Source organism: Molossus molossus, unplaced genomic scaffold (assembly GCF_014108415.1).
Source record: "Molossus molossus isolate mMolMol1 unplaced genomic scaffold, mMolMol1.p scaffold_m16_p_14, whole genome shotgun sequence".
Lineage (NCBI taxonomy): Eukaryota > Metazoa > Chordata > Mammalia > Chiroptera > Molossidae > Molossus > Molossus molossus.
Genome location: NW_023425349.1, coordinates 18,803,074 through 18,821,005, shown reverse-complemented (window position 1 = coordinate 18,821,005; position 17,932 = coordinate 18,803,074). Strand labels below are relative to the sequence as shown.

Genomic DNA, 17,932 nt, shown 5'->3' with positions numbered 1-17,932 from the left:
CTCAGGTGGCCCCGGGACTTGTGCTGTAAACTCTGACGGCATCTGCGCCACACTCCGTCCCTGCCGTTATCACCATCAACAATAGCGACCTCCGCAGCCCCTGCTGAGCCCCACTCCGTGAGGGTAGCGTGTTGAGAGCTGAGCCAGCCTGTCCCCCCTGGATCCTCAGAGCAGTGCTGCCAGGGTCACAGTCCCATTCTGCGACCACCACAGTCCCATTCTGCAGACGGGAAACTGCCTCGTGGACAAAGTCCCCAAGTTGGTCCGCTGCCGAGTGCAGCCTGGGGCTCCCGTCCAGGGTGGGTTTCGTCCTGAAGCAGGTTGTTGGCCCACTTTCTCCCAACAAAGGTTAGAGAAAGGGGCTCTCTTATTGGGGGCCGGGTCCCTCTGCGCGGCTCACCGCTCCTCTCTGTGCCTTAGTGTCCTCATCTGTAGAGGGGATAGTGGCAGTGCCCACTTCATAGGCTTGTTGGGAGGACTCTGAATGCCCGTGTCCGGCGCATGGCAGTGCCCGTGCGTGCCAACTGTCGGAATCACGGTCACTCCCTACCGAACACTATGCAGGACGTCTGCACCGGTTCATGAACTCCCACCCCCATGGTATTTCTATTGTCCCCTTCACCCCCCACCCCATTTCCCGGCTGGGCAGCTGGGTCCTTCACAAAGCAGGGTGTGACCAGTCTCTCCTCAGCCACCTGGCTGCAAGGGCACGCACAGCCTGGGGGTGTTGGCCTGGGGGTGCCCCGGGGGGACGATCATGAGCAGTGTTTTGTCCGCAGTCCTGGCTCCACACTCGGGGCCAGCTTGACCCCACGTCGGCCCATCCCTCTCTGTAACCCTAAGTAGACTGGACCCCATCTCTCATGAGGCCCTTCCGGCTCAGTGTGGGGTGTCTGGAATCCCCCCAATTCACCAAGAGCCGGTGGTTTGTCCTAAAGCTGCTTCTGTGTCCACAGGGGGAGCAGGGTGAGGATGGCAAGGCCGAGGGGCCCCCCGGGCCACCTGGAGATCCGGTAAGGCCCCCCAACTTTCATGCCCTGGACCAAGGCCAGGTGGAGCCGTGTGGGGAGGGGGAGCGGGGCGGGGTGAGGCTGCTGTGAGCTCCACAGGGGGTGCGGCTCCCTGCGCCTGCTGGCCCATATTTGCTGTTGTCCTTGTCCTTCAGGGCCCTGTGGGTGATCGAGGAGACCGCGGGGAGCCAGGGGACCCTGGATACCCTGTAAGTATCAGCCCTGCCTGCTGACAGCAGAGGGGGTGCTTTAAGAGGACATTCCTCACCCCTCACCTGTCCCTGGGATTCGCGCCTTCACCAGGGCACAAGCTTTCGCGCCTCCATCCGTGCCCAGGCTTGAAGCACAGGCCCCCGAGAGGGCTCGGGGCGCAGTTCCTGCTGAAGGGGGAAGGGTCTGGTCCGAGACCCTCCCCTCTGCGGCCTGAGCGGCCCCCAGCAGAAGCAGTGGCAGAGCAGAGACAAGCAGTGGCTGCGCAGGCTCCTCCCCTCCCCTCGAGGCTGGGGACAGGACACGGGGCTAGGAAGAGCAAGGCTTTCCTCCGGGTGGAAAGTTGCCCCCCCAAGATGGGCCCCTGACCTGTCTTTCCTTGGCTTCCAGGGACAGGAAGGCGTGCAGGGCCTCAGTGGAAATCCGGGCCAGCAGGGCCTACCCGTGAGTGGGGCTTCCTGTCCCACCCCTCCTGCCCTGAGGGGGTGGAGCAGCTGGGGGGAAATTAAAGAAGGGGTCCTTTAAAGCTTAAAGGGACCCTCCCTGCAGGAAGGCCTGGGGCAACCCATTCTGGCTTCTCCTGCTCTGACCCTGGGGGCACCCCCAGAGCCTGCACCCCCAAACCCCTCCCCACCCCTCCCCCTCCAGGCGGAGACTGGCCACCCTCCCCGGGAGAGAATCCTGGGGCTGCCTTGCGTCATCTCACCTTGGTTTTCAGGGGCATCCGGGACCCCGGGGGCGGCCGGGACCCAAAGGATCAAAAGGGGAAGAGGTAAGAGGGCTGGGTGTCCACGGGGGGACTGGGGCCCTGGGAGGGGGAAAGACTGGCCCAAGCACACAGCCAGGAGGAGCAGGACTGGGAGGGCGATGGGAAAGGGAGGGAACCCCAGGGAGGTGGGTGGCCCAGCCAGTGGGGGGCCCAGGCTCCCACCGGGAAACCCCACGGCCCAGAGCCTCCGCAGCAGGGGCCAGTGGAGACCAGCCCAGAGCAGGGTCCGTGACACGGCAGGTCCCACGGCCAGCTCTGCCCTGGCTTCCAGGCTGGACACTAGGGCCCATATGCAGATTCCAAGAGGTGGGGGGCAGCCACACGGGCCACGGTCCTCCCGCTGCCCTGTGTCTAGAGCCCTGGGGTCTGTGCCTCCCCAGACAGCCTCCATCCTGTGCCCCTTGCTGTTTCAGGGACCAAAGGGAAAGCAAGGCAAGGCCGGGGCGCCAGGACGGAGGGGGATCCAGGTGCGTGACCTGCAGCTGCTTCTCTGCCACCTTGCCTCCCTTCCCTTCCCAGACGCCCTCAAAAGCTTCTTGTGTACCCCCAGGGCCTGCAGGGGCTGCCGGGGCCCCGGGGCGTGGTGGGGAGACAAGGCCCCGAAGGTGTCGCTGGACCAGATGGGCTTCCTGGCAGGGATGGTCGACCAGGACAGCAGGTGGGCAGGCTGGGTGTCTCTGTTTGAGAGGTGAATGTGTGTTGGGGGAGGGGTATGCTGCCCTGGGCATGGGCCAGGGGAGCAGGTCTGGAACATGGATGGGGCAGAGCCAACCCACCCAGAAGCTCCCTGTGTAGGCAGTCACCTTCTCCCTTGAGACCCGGGAGAGTGGCCCTTCTGACCATCCCTCCCCTTTCCTGCTCTGAAGCCCTCAGCTCTTCTCTCTCTACAGGGAGAACAAGGCGATGATGGGACCCCTGGCCCCATGGGCCCTGCTGGGAAGAGAGGAAATCCAGGTGTGGCTGGCTTGCCCGGAGCACAGGGACCCCCAGGATTCAAGGTCAGGCGCTTAGTAAAACACGTACCCACCCTTCGCCCTTTCTGCCTTGGCACTAACTATAATGATACTGACCATAATGCTGGCATGTGCACCCATGTCCCAGAGCCTGTGTGAAAATGGAGTCCATACTGCTGACCTTTCTCAGGGGTTCCTGTTCAAGCTTCAACCTAATTTAGAGGGTAGTTTGTTCAGGTAGCTGTAAACACTGCCCCCTACCAGGCCCAGGTCCCTTAACTGGCTGTTGAATTGTCTCTGGGCGCCCTCTTGTGGGCTTTTGTGGAGCAACATGTTGCTTGCCACTGGGACCCTCCTCTAAAGTATCTTTTTTTAAAACTTCCTTGAGTGATTGGGGGGGGGGGAGTTGGCAGGGGTGCAGCCATGAATCAGTATGAGCCCAGGGCTGGATACTGAAGGGAGATGGAGATGAACGAGTCAGACATGGCTCTTGCCCTTCCTGAGCGTGAGGTTTAGCTCGGGACAGGTAGGACCTCCGCTGGGACAGCAGGCGGGGGACTTGGCCCGGGGAGGACTGCAACGAGGAACTGCATGAGCAGAGGTGTGGAGGTGGGACTTCATGGTCTGTTGAGAGGAAATAGCAAAGAGGAGTGGCAGTATGGAGAGCGGAGAGGGGAGATCTTGAACGCCAGTCAGGAGAGAGACTGACTTTACTCAGGGAGGCTGAAGGGCTGGAGCCCCACCAGGCCTGTGGCTGAGCCCCAGCATTCTAAGATCTCAGCGGACCCTGTGGAATCACTGGTCTGTCTCCTAGGTCCCCCTCTCCCTTCCCTAGAAACAGTTCCCCCTCTGACTGGTCATTTTGGTCTGTTTCATAAAGGGTGAAGGTGGATTACCTGGGCAGCTGGGTCCCCCCGGTAAGCGAGGGACAGAGGGCGGAACAGGGCTTCCTGGGAACCAGGGGGAGCCTGGATCCAAAGGCCAGCCGGTGAGTGAGCCCCGGGAAGCACCCACGTTCACTCGCTCACATGCGCACCCAGCACGCTCCTTCACGCATGCACCCACAGACCCAGAGCCACCTGCCGCTCTGCCACAAGGGCAGGACACACTCTCTCTGGGCACCAGTTGCCATTCTGGGTGGACTGGCAGGGAGGAGGCTGAGAAATGAGACCTCAGTGGGCCCTTCAGAATGAGGAGAAGCGGATCACAACCAGATAACAGCCCCACATCCATTAAAGAAACTGAATCTGTAATTTAAAAGCTTCCCACAAATAAAACCCTGGGCTCAGATGACTTCACTGGTGAATTCTAGTAAACATTTATGAAGAAATAACACCACGTGGGCATAAACTTTTCCAAAAACATTGAAGAGGAGGGAATACTTCCAGGGCATTCTATGAGGCTAACATTACCCTGAAGTCAAAGTCAGGCAAGACAGTACAAGGAAGGAAAACTACAGATCTATATGCCTCATAATAGATACAGACATTCTCAATACAATTAAAAATTATTTTATTGATTTTTTTTAGAGAGAGAGATAGGCACTGATTGGTTGTCCCGCTTATTTAAGCACTCATTGGTTGATGGTTGTATGTGCCCTGACTGGGGATCAAGCCTGCAACCTTGGTGTATGCAGACGACACTCTAACCAACTAAGCTATCTGGCCAGTGCCTCTCAATACAATTTTAGAGAAATGAATCTGAGAATATATTTAAAAAGAAATAGTACATGGAGATCAAGTGAGGTTTATCCCCCAAATACAAGGATAGTATAACATTGGAAAATAAATCAATATAATTCGCCATATTAACAAACTACAAAAGAGAACCCACGAGATCATCTCAGTAGATGCAGGGAAAGCATTTGACAAAAACTCAACACCCTTGTTATAGAAAGGAACTTCCTCAACCTGATAAAGGGCATTCATGAGAAACCTGCAGTTAACGCCATACTTGTTAATGAACGACTGAACATTTCCTCCCAGTGTTAGTACACAGAGACCCAGAAACGTTCCTGGGACTGAAAATCTGCCTCGGTAAGTGAAGGGCAGGGAAAGACCAGAGAAAGAGGCTGGCCAGTCCAGTCTGGTGATTGATACAGTTTACTAAAGGAAACACAAATGAGGCATGTCTTGGGCAGTCTCAAGATACAATGGATCCCTGTGCCACTTGGCAGGTGCCGAAGAATTATATAAAGTAGACAGGGAAGTAGTCACAAGTACTCTTAGTATGTGAATGCTCTCAGGTATGAGAAATTACTTTACATGCTTGGCCAGGCAGGACAACAGCCCGTTCCAGGAAGCATCACGTAATGGAAGACATGGGAGGAGTGTTGATTTATGTCAGAATGAACACCGATCACTATCAGATAGTCTCTAAGGGGATTTGTGGTAAACCCCCCTTCTGGCTCAGGTCCAACTTGTAAGTCTGACAGCCGTCATGTCATGGAATAGTCTCTCCTCCTCACCCAAAGAGCAAAAACAAATCAAAGATATCTGCTCTCATATATTCTGTCCAACATTGTGCTGGTGGTTCTAGCAAATGCAGTAAGGCAAGAAAAACAAATGAAAGGCCTTCATATCAAAAAGGAAGAAGTAAAACTTTTCATTTGTAGGTGAAATGATGGTCTATGTAGAAAAACCAATGGCATCTATAATAAAGCTACTGGAATACGTGAGTTTAGCAAGATGTCAGGACACCAGCTCAGTGTGCACAAATGAATTGTATTTCTGTACACTAGCAACAAACAATCAGAATTTGAAATCTAAAAAGTAATACTATTGCCCGGCTAGTGTGGCTCAGTGGTTGAGTGTCGACCCATGCACCAAGAGGTCACCGGTTCGATTCCCGGTCAGGGCACATGCCCAGGTTGTGGGCCAAATCCCCACTGGGGAGCGTGTAAGAGGTGGCTAATCCATCTCTCTCTCCCTCTCCCTTCCTCTAAAATCAATAAAGAAAAAAAAAATTTAAGTAATACTGTTTACAATAGCATAGAAATGTGAAATACTTAGAGATATATCTGCCAATAGGTACACAAGACATGTACACTGAAAACTATAAAGCATTACTGGGATAAATTGAGGAAGACCTAAATAAATGGAGATCTGTGTTCATTGGTCAAAAGACTCAATATTGTTAAGTATCAATTTTCCTCAAGTTGGTCTATGAATTCAACTTAATCCCAGTCAAAATCCCATTTGACTTTTCTTGAAGAAAATAACAAGCAGGTTCTAAAATTTATTTGGAAATGCAAAAGACCTAGGATGACCAAAACAACTTGGAAAAAGAAGAGCAAAGTTGAAGGACTTAACAGCAGTTGATTTCAAGACTTACAAAGTTACAGTAATCAGCAAAGTATTATAGGGCCATAACTATACTAGTAAATCAAAGGAATGGAACAAGAAGTTAGAAATATATATGTTCTCACATATACGGACAACTGATTTTTGGTAAAAGCACAGAAGCAATTCAGTGGATACAGAGTAGTCTTTTTCAGCAAATGATGCCTGAAAAATTGAGTGCCTCATACCATGTACAAAAATTAGCTTAACCTGGATCATACACCAAATAAAAGACCTAACATGCTAAAACTCCTAAAAATTAACATAAAAGAAAATGTTTGAGACCTTGGATTATACAAAGATTTCTTAGATATGACATCAAAAGCATGATCCATAAAAGAAAATTTGATTAATTGGACTTCATCAAAATTTAAAACTTTTGCCCCTCAACAGACATTGTTAAGAGAACAAACAGGCCACATATAAGGAAGAAGCACAAATCATGTATCTGGTAAAGGATTTATATCCAGAATACATAAAGAACTCTCAAAACTCAATGATAAGAAAAGAAGTAGCCCAGTTTAAAAATTGGGCAAAAGATTTGAATAGACACGTCAAAAAAAGATATACATATAGCAAATAAGTACATGAACAGAAGATTAATAGTATTAATTAGGCAAATGCTTATTAAAACCACAATGAGATGCTACTTACCGTACACCTATTAGAATGGTGAACATTTTAAAAGACTGACAATACCAAGTGTTGGCACGGATATGGAGCAACTGGAACGCTCTTACTGCACTAATAGGAATGTAAATTGGTACAACTGCTTTGGAAAACAGTTGAGCAGTTTCTTTTAAAATTAAGCATATACCTATCATATAATCCAGACCTCTGGACTTGTTCCTACCTGATCTGGATCTAGTGCACTCCCCAACATAATTGCTGTGTGACTTTGAGCAAGTTCTTGCCCTCTCTGAACCTCAGTTTCTCATCTAGGAACAGGGCATACTGTGCTTCCCAGGCTGATGCAGGACATGCATGCATGATGGTGCAGGACATGCATGCATGATGGTGCAGGCAAAGTGCCTGGCATGTAGCAGGCCCTCAGCTAACGAGGTTACTTTTAGGGGATCATTCCTTAATAGTGCTTTTGAGATGGGTTCCTGAGTGTTCTAGAGAGTTCCTCATGGAATACCTGAGCTGGCCTCTGCTTTCTCATCTGACAGAGGGCACAGGCTCCCGGGAGCCCAGGCTGACCTGGCTTCTAGTTTGTGAACTGTTCATACTTAACTGATCATCTCATGAGAGGGTGGCTGATGCTCCTGGGAGAAGGCAGGCCCAGGGGTCGTGGGTGACTGGCTAGGCACCCTTGTCCTGGTCCCATCCTCACTATCTTGTCCTGTTCTCCCCACAGGGTGACTCTGGCGAGGTGGGCTTCCCAGGAATGGCTGGCCTCTTCGGACCCAAGGTAGAGTCCCATTCGACACTGTTCCTCTTGGGGTCTTGTCCATCTAGCTGCTTGTTCATGTAATCGTTCACCAAACGTTTCTCAAGCACTTCCCATGGGGGCTGGCACACAGCAGAATCATGAGCATCTTGTCCCTGGGACTCACATTCCAGCCAATCTGGCTTCGAAGCCCAGCTCCCCGATGTACCTGCTGTGTACCTCAGCCGAGGCCCTCGGTCCCTCCAAGTGTCAGTTTCCTCGTCTGAAAAATGGACATAACCACAGAGGAGGGTTATTGTAACAGGGAAGACCAGAGACATGCACCACACAGCCCTGAGCTTGTGCCCTGTATCTGCTTCATAACTGTGGACATTTGTTTCTGTTTCTGGGGTTGGCCAGACCCCAGGGCTTGGGGAGCTTCTGGAGCTTCGACCAGTGGCCACAGACACAGCTAGGCTTCCTCTGTCTCCCACAGGGCCCCCCTGGAGACATCGGCTTCAAAGGCATCCAGGGCCCTCGGGGGCCTCCTGGCTTGATGGTGAGTCCTCTCCCTCTCTGTCCCAGCGAGGATCATGGACCCGGGTGTAAGGCTGGCCAGCCAGCAGCTGGGCCCTTCAGTCTTCGGCCCTCTGCCCACAGTCTTCCCTCCCATGTCCACACCTTTGCCTGTGCTGTTTCTGCCAACCTGGCTGCCACCCTCCCTGACTCTTGCAGCCCAACCCAAGGAGCACAGGAGGGGCTGGGGAGGTGCATCCCCTGCTTGAGGAGGTCTCCATTCTGTTTCCCTGGGACACTCAGAGTGCCCTCTACCTTCCTGTCCCTGTGACTATTCCCCAGTCCCCGGGACATGGCCACACAAGACTTTCTCTTGCTTGTAGGGAAAAGAAGGCATCATTGGGCCCCTCGGGATCTTGGGACCTTCAGGACGCCCGGTATGTGCTGAGGGTTGGCCAAAGACTGCTGGTTCCCTTTGTCTTCCTGGTTCCGGATTGTCTCTGTGACCCTGGGCTAGCTTGAGCCTCAGTGTCCCCATCTGGGACATGGGGCTTCCCTCTGAGCCCTCTCTCATTGGGCTGTGGTTTATTGCAGGGTCCGAAGGGTGACAAAGGCAGCCAAGGGAACTTGGTGAGTGGCTGGGCTGGGGGCAGGGCTCGGGGGGGGGGGGGGGGTCATGGAATGTGAGCACGACTCAGCTGGGTCTCCTAACTCTCCCTGCTTCTGTCTCCATCCAGGGATTGCAAGGTCCGAGGGTGAGTGGGCTGGGGTGCGAGGGCTGGTGGGTGGGGGAGGGGGACTGGGCAGGCATCTGGATCTCTGGACCCCAGGCATCCGTCTGCACTCGTCTATGCCAGGGTCACCCTTGTCTCTGGGTCTTAGGTCGGCACCAGGAGGCCCAGGGTGGGGGAAGATGGAAGGCGCTTGACCAGGGCCTCACTGTTCTCCTCTTCCTCCAGGGACCTCCCGGCCCCAGAGGGCAGCCTGGCCCACCGGTAGGTAACTGCTTGCTCAGCGCCCACCGAACTCTGGGGCAGGAGGTGGGCTTCCTTTGAATGGACCGCGGGTTCGCTGCAGGCACTTGTCTTGGCCCTCACCTCATGACACTCGTGAGCTTCTTGTCTGCACAGACCTTCGAGAGAGTGTAGACCATCCAGATGGGGCCAGGCCTCCGGGACAATATAGACCAGCCCCGGTTGGGCCAGGCCTCCGGGAGAGCAGACACCAGCTTGTGCCCTAGGGGCCCTTCCAATCTCCTTATGGTCCCCGGGACTCTAGCACCCAGTCCCCACAAAGGCTGACCCAGCCTCTTCTTTTGCAGGGTCCTCCGGGAAGCCCTATCCACTTTGTAAGTTGGAGAACATTCTCTTTTGTCTACTTGGGTAAGGCCTGGGGAGGGGGTAGTTTGGCAGCTGACCCCTCTCTGGCCACGGGATGCCTCTGTCCTTCCGTCACTCCATGGTGGACCCTGGCCCCTGAAGCTGCAGAAAGAGCCCTGGGCTGGGTGGGGGCAGGAAATCCAGATTTTAGCTGGGATGTGCCCCTGGCTGTGAACCCAGCGAGACACTCCCACCGCTGGGCCCGGGGTCCTGGTGGTACAATCAGTACAGGTGGGCTGGTTGCTGAGGATTCTTCCGTATCAGATTCTGAGACCAAAGAGACTGGGGGCCCGCGCCCCTCTCTGGTGGGGATACAGCCCTCTCTGAAAGCATGGCCCCCAAGCCCTCTGGTGAGTCCTTCCTCGTTGTACCACTGCGCTGATGGACTGTTGGACCAGGCCCTGACAGCGTCCCAGGAAGTGGCCAAGAGAGACTGAGTGGAGCAGGAGCTCGGGCCACCAGCCACTCGGACTCTCTGGAATCTCTGGTCTTCCTCGTCTCGGGCTCGCTGGCCCTCGGCCTCGCCCGCAGACAGGAAAGACAGCCTGTCTGCCTTTCCCCGCGCCCTTCTCAACACGAAGGAAGCCAGCAAAGGGGCAGTGAAGAGGGCCAGGAAAAACCCTTTCCATCTAAAAACATGGAAAGTTAGAGGATTTTGAATTTTTTAATACTAACCTAATCGAGTGAGTGCTTCGTATACGCCAGACGCCGTTAGAAGTGCTTTTCGTGTGTTAACTCATTTATTCCTCTCAACACTTCTTTATTAGCTTTATTATCGTGCCCATTTCCGTGACGAGATAACCGAGGCAGAGAGGTTATGCAGCTAATAAGTAGCAAGGCTGGGATCTGAACTTGGGAAGTACCAGCTCCAGAGTCCCAGCACTAGACCCCTCTCCTGGGTTTTACTCGCTGTCAAATTCTGCCCCTTGCTGTTTTTTTTTTGTTTTTTGTTTTTTTTATTTTTCCTTTATTGATATTAGAGAGAGAGGGAGAGAGAGAAACATCGATGAGGGAGAACATCGACTGGCCGCCTCCTTCATGCCCCCCACTGGGGATCTGGCCCACAACCAGGGCATGTGCCCTGACCGGGAATCGAACTGGTGACCTCTTGGTGCATGGGTCAATGCTCAACCACTGAGCCACACCAGCTGGGCTGCCCCTCACTGTTTTCACAGCAAGACTCAGCCATGCTTCTGGCAAGCCCGGGGCGAGGGTGAGCGGTCCCCGTGTCTGTGAGACGATGACAGTGCAGGCCAAAGGACAAACCAGGGCCTGTGGGAATACCGAAGGGGCTGCACCGCCTGGGGGCAGAGCACTAGGGAAGAGTTCCCCCTGCAGCTGACATATGCAGGATGAGTGTGGGGCAGGACTGCTGACATTTGGGACTAGAGGATTCATTGCTGGGACTGTCCTGTGCATTGTAGGATGTTTATCAGTGTCCCTGGCTTCTACCCACTAGATGCCAGTAGCACCCCACCCCTGCCCAGTTGTGACAGCCCAAACTGTCTCCAGGTGTTGCCAAATGTTCACTAGGGGGCAACATCGCCCCTGGCTGAGAACCGCTGGGATAGGAGTTAGCCAGACGGAGCATTGGAGGGAGGGAGAGTGTTCAGGCGTGGGAGCAGCATGTGCAAAGGCCCTGTGGCTAGACAGAGCATGGCATTCGGGAACCTAGACGTATGCTAGTTGTGCGCAGAACAGATGTGGAGGAGAGGAGAGAGGAGGTCCACGGCCCTTGGGCCGCGTCTTGTGATCACGCTGAGGAGTTTGGACTTAATCCTGAGGGCACGGAGCTACAGGGGTGCTTAGAAGAAGGGAGTGTCTGCAAGGGATGGAAGGACAGAGTTCCACAGAGGACATGTGACCTGGCCAAGATCCTGCTGGGGAAGGTGGGATGGGAGAGTGTGTGCTCAGACCCTGGGGCTCCTGCCTGGTGGGTCTGGGGTCCAGGATGCACACCCTGTTCTCCCGGCACAGCAACACGATGACCTGGGGGCAGCTTTCCAGACGTGGATGGACACGAGCGGAGCCCTGCGAGCAGAGGTACTGCCCGCCGGGGTCCTGCCCCCTGGGGTCCTGCCTGCCGGGGTCCTGCCCGCCGGGGTCCTGCCCGCCGGGGTCCTGCCCCCTGGGGTCCTGCCCGCCGGGGTCCTGCCCGCCGGGGTTCTGCCCCCTGGGGTCCTGCCCGCCGGGGTCCTGCCCGGGGGAGCGGAACTGGTGGCCCTCGTGTGGTCCGTGCCCCGCCTGCACGCCTGCACCGAGCGTGTCCTGGCCCCGACGGCCCCTCACAGCCGCAGCCGGGAAGGCAGTTGCTGAGGCTCCAGAGGAGGGACACATGCGAGGCCCCCAGCCCGCCCCTGAGCCCTCTCGCTGCCCCCCAGGGCCCTCTCAGGGGGAGTCAGGCTGGCCTGAGTCAGGAAGAGACGCTCGCCCGGCCCAGAGCCACAGCGGCTTCCCGTGGCTCAGTCCCACCGCCTGCCCAGAGCGGACCGTGGTCATCCCACAGGGCTCTGCTAACCCCCGGCTGTGGCCCGCTCGGCTCCAAGCTCCAGGCTCAGGATGCTCTGTCCCCTAGTCCAACCCCTGCCCAGAGTGCCCTTTGCTGCCTTACCTGTCCCAAGATGGGTGCCTCGCCCACCCCCAGCCCTCAGACTGCCTGCACGCCTTTCCATTCGCCCCTGAGCGGGGGGCTGGGCAGCTGATGCCCAGCTGCTCTCTCGGGGCTCAGAGTCCAGGAAAGAGCCCATTATCCTCCTTCCACAGGGAAGTAGGGGGCAGCGGAAAGACCTCCCCGAACCCCTTCTACAAGGACTGGGGCCACTCCCCAGTGCTGTGAATGCCCTGTCTGCTCACGGAGGCCTGCCCACCCTGACCCGGAGACGGGCTGCCCCCCACTCCTCCCTGCCCACCCTGACCCAGAGACGGGGCCCCCCACTCCTCCCTGCCCACCCTGACCCAGAGACGGGCTGCCCCCCACTCCTCCCTGCCCACCCTGACCCAGAGATGGGCTGCCCTCCACTCCTCCCTGCCCACCCTGACCCAGAGACGGGGCCCCCCACTCCTCCCTGCCCACCCTGACCCAGAGACAGGCTGCCCCCCACTCCTCCCTGCCCGCCCGGAGACGGGCTGCCCCCCCACTCCTCCCTGCCCGCCCTGACCCAGAGACGGGCCCCCCACTCCTCCCTGCCCACCCTGACCCAGAGACAGGGCCCCCCACTCCTCCCTGCCCGCCCTGACCCGGAGACGGGCTGCCCCCCACTCCTCCCTGCCCGCCCTGACCCAGAGACGGGCTGCCCCCACTCCTCCCTGCCCGCCCTGACCCGGAGACGGGCTGCCCCCCACTCCTCCCTGCCCGCCCTGACCCGGAGACGGGCTGCCCCCCACTCCTCCCTGCCCGCCCTGACCCGGAGACGGGCTGCCCCCCACTCCTCCCTGCCCGCCTTGACCCGGAGACGGGCTGCCCCCCACTCCTCCCTGCCCACCCTGACCCGGAGACAGGCTGCCCCCCACTCCTCCCTGCCCACCCTGACCCGGAGACCGGGCCCCCCACTCCTCCCAAGCCTCTAGGCCCTTGTGGCAGTACCCACACCCCGTCTATCCCTGGACCCATTTCTTTCTCTTTTAAAAAAAATATGTTTTTATAGCCCTGGCCGGTTTGGCTCAGCGGTTAGAGCGTCGGCCTGCGGTCCAGAGAGACCCGGCTTCGGTTCCCGCTAAGGGCGCGTACCTTGGTTGCAGTTTGTCCCCGGCCCTGGTTGGGGTTGTGTGGATGGCGACCACTCGATGTGTCTCTCCCTCCCTCCCTCCCGCTCTATCTGGAGATAAATGCAAAAATGTCCTCGGGTGAGACTAAAATATAAATAAATAAATAAATAAATAAATAAATAAATAAATAAATAAATAAATAAAATATGTTTTTATTTATTTTAGAGAGAGAGGAAGGGAGAGGGAAAGAGAAACATCGATGAGAAACTGATCGGCTGCCTCCTGCACACCCCCTACTGGGGGTCGAGCCCACAACCCCCACTGTGCCCTGACGGGCAATCAAATCAGCGACCTCTCGGTGCGCGAGATGATGCTCGGCCGGCTGAGCCACACCGGCCGGGCTGGACCCCAGTTCCTTTGTTTAAGTGGAGTCACCCAACCCCTACCCCAGCCGTGTCCCTGGGGACTCAGAGGTTTCCCCCGAGTCTTGAGAAGTTGGGGCTGCGGAGGCTCAGACCTCGAGCGAGCCGGGACCTCAAGGGGCCAATGGCCACCCTCTCTCTCACGACAGGTTTACAGCCATCCGGACCGGCTGGTGCTGGACCAGGGAGGGGAGATCTTTAAAACCTTACACTACCTCAGCAACCTCATCCAGAGCATTAAGACGCCCCTGGGCACCAAAGAGAACCCCGCCCGGGTCTGCCGGGACCTCATGGACTGTGAGCAGAAGATGGCAGACGGTACGAGGGCCCTGGGTCTGGAGGAAGGACTTCCTGCCCAGGGTGGGGTGGGTGGGGGCAGAGAGGTTCCAGGGGATCTGGGGAGCTGGAGCCTTGGCTCACCTGGGCCAGGTTTCTGTCCTCAGAGAGGATTGCTCAGTGATTTATCCACTCGATCCACAGTCACTGAGCCCCAATACGCCAGGCCTTGTGCTTCCTGGGGCGGGGGGTACAGCGGGAAACACCCAGGAGAGGTCGGGCACGGGAGGGGCTCCATGCCTCACCCAGCTCTCTTCCTTCTGTGTGAGTAGTGGGGTCCGTGGAAGGACCACAGTTTGGGCGGCAGACAGACGTGACTGGAATGTCAGCCCCGTGAGCTGGACAAACCCTCACCTCCTGCCCTTCCCTTCGCTGCGTGGAAGGCGGTCTAGGGCCGGCTGCCCACTCTGCTCGCTTCGGCGCCTCTGGCTCCCTTGGAAGCCCAGTGGGGAAAACAGATGCCGGTGGGGGTGCAGGCTCTGACGCCCCCTTCCCACCGCGGTCCCTGAAGGAGGCTCCCTCGCTCAGTGGAGAGATCATCCCACTAGGTCACCCCTCAGTCCCCCGGGCAGTGGCTCGGCCTCTCAGTCTCAGTGGTCCGGTGGAAAGTGGACATTTTCTGGTAGCCACGGGTCAAGGGCTCAGCCGCGTGCCTCTCCGAGGGTTCTGCCCGGTGTGAGCTGTGCTCAGAGAATCCCTTTCTGCTCCCCCGTCCCTGACTTCATAGCCAGCTGGGGCTCAGGGGTCACAGTGCTAGGCCCCCCTGCAGAACCCAGCACTGGGCTTCTCCCTGCACACATGGGCCCCACCTCCTTGCCTGCGGCAGGTACCTACTGGGTGGATCCGAACCTTGGCTGCTCGTCCGACACCATCGAAGTCTCCTGCAACTTCACGCACGGTGGACAGACGTGCCTCAAGCCCATCACAGCCTCCAAGGTACCCACCCCCTGCCCCACAGGTGGGCCCTCTGGACCCCCACCCTGCCTTGAGCCACAGCCCGTCCAGGTTCTGGTCTGGCTGCATGGCCTTGGGGACTCACCTCCTATTTCTGAACCTCGGTTTCTTCATTTATAAGTTGGGACGAACTGTTCTCCGTCCAAACCCCTTTGACGTGCATGATGCCGATGGTTCTTTCTTCAAACAGAACTTTCTGCCTGATGCCTAAAACAGCGCCGGTGGCCAAGCTGGCCTGGCTTGGACAACCACGGGCCGTCAGCAAGCCTCCCGATGGCACGTGCAAATATTAAATGCATGTCCACGGCCCGGTTACCAGGTGCCCACCGCTAGGATGAGAAGTGTAGGTGGCTCAGGGCAGCTGGACAACAAGCCAAGGCAGGCGGTGGCCGCTGCCCGCCCAGGGCACGGCACTGACCGCGAGTCCTGCACGAGGGAGGATTCGCGCTGCGGGGAGGAGAGCAGGGCAGGCGAGGCCCCGAGCCCCTTGCACCCCTTCCCAGCAGTCCCGGGAGGCACGCGGAGCGCCTCGCGCTGACCATCGCACACCGAGCTTGAGAGGCTCCCGGGGAGCCAGCTGCTCGACAGACGGTCCCTCCCACGTGCAGGTGCTGGGACTCAACATGAAGCAGCCACCTGGCCCCGTGCCCCCGCCGCGGCTCAGGCTCCTGCAGGCCCGCGCCCCTCTGTGAGGTTTGGGAGCCACGTGGCAGAGGGGCGAGGCCGAGCTGGCACCTGGGGTAGCAGTGTGACTGCTCCCCCGAGTCGCCATCCCCATCCGGAACAAGGAACCACTGTTTTGTGCCGGGTCTCCGTCTGTGAATAACCAGTGTTGTGGTTGGACTGGCCCTTGTGGTTTTTATTTTGATTGCAAGACGCCCTGTGGCAATAACTATCAGGGAACCTTTGGAGACAATGAAGGTTTGTTACTCAGAAGACAGGAAATGACATAGCACACCTGGGGCCACACAGGGAAGGCCCAGGAACACGGGGTTCTGTGGGCTCCTGCTACTGGTGACTTTAAAACATGACAGTGGGATATTGAGGCACAGAGAGAAAGGACACGTGGCCCCAACTATCAGCTATTGAAAGCAACCAAGACTCTGAAACAAAAGAGCCTCAGTGTGGGGAGGTGGTCTGGCTCTCTCCCTAGTGCTGTAGCTGGCGGAGGGGGGATCTGAGCAGGCCGCCGCCTTTGAAGAGGATGGGATCAAAGCCTAAGCCAGGTGCTCGAATTACAGACACAGAGAAACCCCACTGTCAGGCTCACACTAGAACCACTGGAGCCATGAATCCTGTCTTCCTGCTTGTTGGCAGGTCTGGCATTTCTACCCTCTCCCACCCCACAGGGACCCTGGGACTTGGAAAGGATAGGAAGGACACTTCTCATTTCCTCTGTACCCCCAGGTCTCTCGGCTTGGGAAAGATCCTCTTCCTCTCTGGGCCCCTGGAACCCAGCTCAGTTCCAAAAACTCCCAGACCCTCACAATGGAGGGGTGTGGATTAGATTGCATCCCCCCATGATGGAGGGGATGTGGATTAGATTGCATCCCCCCACAATGGAGGGGTGTGGATTAGATTGCATCCCCCTACAATGGAGGGGTGTGGATTAGATTGCATCCCCCCACGATGGAGGGGTGTGGATTAGATTGCATCCCCCCACGATGGAGGACCATGTGGATTAGATTGCATTCCCCCAAGATGGAGGGGTGTGGATTAGATTGCATCCCCCCACAATGGAGGGGTGTGGATTAGATTGCATCCCCCCAAAATGAAGGACCGTGTGGATTAGATTGCATCCCCCACAATGGAGGGGTGTGGATTAGATTGCATCCCCCCACAATGGAGGACCGTGTGGATTAGATTGCATCACCCACGATGGAGGGGTGTGGATTAGATTACATCCCCCCACAATGGAGGACCGTGTGGATTAGATTGCATCCCCCACGATGGAGGGGGTGTGGATTAGATTGCATCCCCCCACAATGGAGGGGTGTGGATTAGATTGCATCCCCCACGATGGAGGGGGTGTGGATTAGATTGCATCCCCCCACGATGGAGGGGTGTGGATTAGATTGCATCCCCCACAATGGAGAGGTGTGGATTAGATTGCATCCCCCCACGATGGAGGGGTGTGGATTAGATTGCATCCCCTCATAATGGAGGACCGTGTGGATTAGATTGCATCCCCCCCACAATGGAGGACCATGTGGATTAGATTGCATCCCCCACAATGGAGGACCATGTGGATTAGATTGCATCCCCCACAATGGAGGACCGTGTGGATTAGATTGCATCCCCCACGATGGAGGGGGTGTGGATTAGATTGCATCCCCCACGATGGAGGGGGTGTGGATTAGATTGCATCCCCCCATGATGGAGGGGGTGTGGATTAGATTGCATCCCCCACGATGGAGGGGGTGTGGATTAGATTGCATCCCCCCACGATGGAGGGGGTGTGGATTAGATTGCATCCCCCACGACGGAGGACTGTGTGGATTAGATTGCATCCCCCCATGATGGAGGGGGTGTGGATTAGATTGCATCCCCCCATGATGGAGGGGTGTGGATTAGATTGCATCCCTCCACGATGGAGGGGGTGTGGATTAGATTGCATCCCCCACGATGGAGGGGGTGTGGATTAGATTGCATCCCCCCACGATGGAGGGGGTGTGGATTAGATTGCATCCCCCACGATGGAGGGGGTGTGGATTAGATTGCATCCCCCCACGATGGAGGGGGTGTGGATTAGATTGCATCCCCCACGACGGAGGGGGTGTGGATTAGATTGCATCCCCCACGATGGAGGGGGTGTGGATTAGATTGCATCCCCCACGATGGAGGGGGTGTGGATTAGATTGCATCCCCCCATGATGGAGGGGGTGTGGATTAGATTGCATCCCCCACGATGGAGGGGGTGTGGATTAGATTGCATCCCCCTACAATGGAGTACCGTGTGGATTAG

At 56.7% G+C, this 17,932-nt stretch overlaps 1 protein-coding gene across 1 annotated transcript in view; it reads left to right on the top strand.

Annotated features, from left to right (window-relative positions):
* Positions 1 to 17,932, top strand: part of COL27A1 (collagen type XXVII alpha 1 chain) — a 128,079-nt gene that overhangs the window by 107,942 nt on the left and 2,205 nt on the right. Inside the window, exons 42-59 of the mRNA XM_036261231.1 lie at positions 957 to 1,013; positions 1,166 to 1,219; positions 1,611 to 1,664; positions 1,939 to 1,992; positions 2,403 to 2,456; positions 2,540 to 2,647; positions 2,880 to 2,987; positions 3,823 to 3,930; positions 7,644 to 7,697; positions 8,152 to 8,214; positions 8,555 to 8,608; positions 8,766 to 8,801; positions 8,909 to 8,926; positions 9,131 to 9,166; positions 9,493 to 9,519; positions 11,528 to 11,593; positions 13,827 to 13,995; positions 14,840 to 14,949. Of these exons, the coding sequence (XP_036117124.1) occupies positions 957 to 1,013; positions 1,166 to 1,219; positions 1,611 to 1,664; positions 1,939 to 1,992; positions 2,403 to 2,456; positions 2,540 to 2,647; positions 2,880 to 2,987; positions 3,823 to 3,930; positions 7,644 to 7,697; positions 8,152 to 8,214; positions 8,555 to 8,608; positions 8,766 to 8,801; positions 8,909 to 8,926; positions 9,131 to 9,166; positions 9,493 to 9,519; positions 11,528 to 11,593; positions 13,827 to 13,995; positions 14,840 to 14,949 (1,230 nt within the window). The remainder of the gene's footprint in view (positions 1 to 956; positions 1,014 to 1,165; positions 1,220 to 1,610; positions 1,665 to 1,938; positions 1,993 to 2,402; positions 2,457 to 2,539; positions 2,648 to 2,879; positions 2,988 to 3,822; positions 3,931 to 7,643; positions 7,698 to 8,151; positions 8,215 to 8,554; positions 8,609 to 8,765; positions 8,802 to 8,908; positions 8,927 to 9,130; positions 9,167 to 9,492; positions 9,520 to 11,527; positions 11,594 to 13,826; positions 13,996 to 14,839; positions 14,950 to 17,932) is intronic.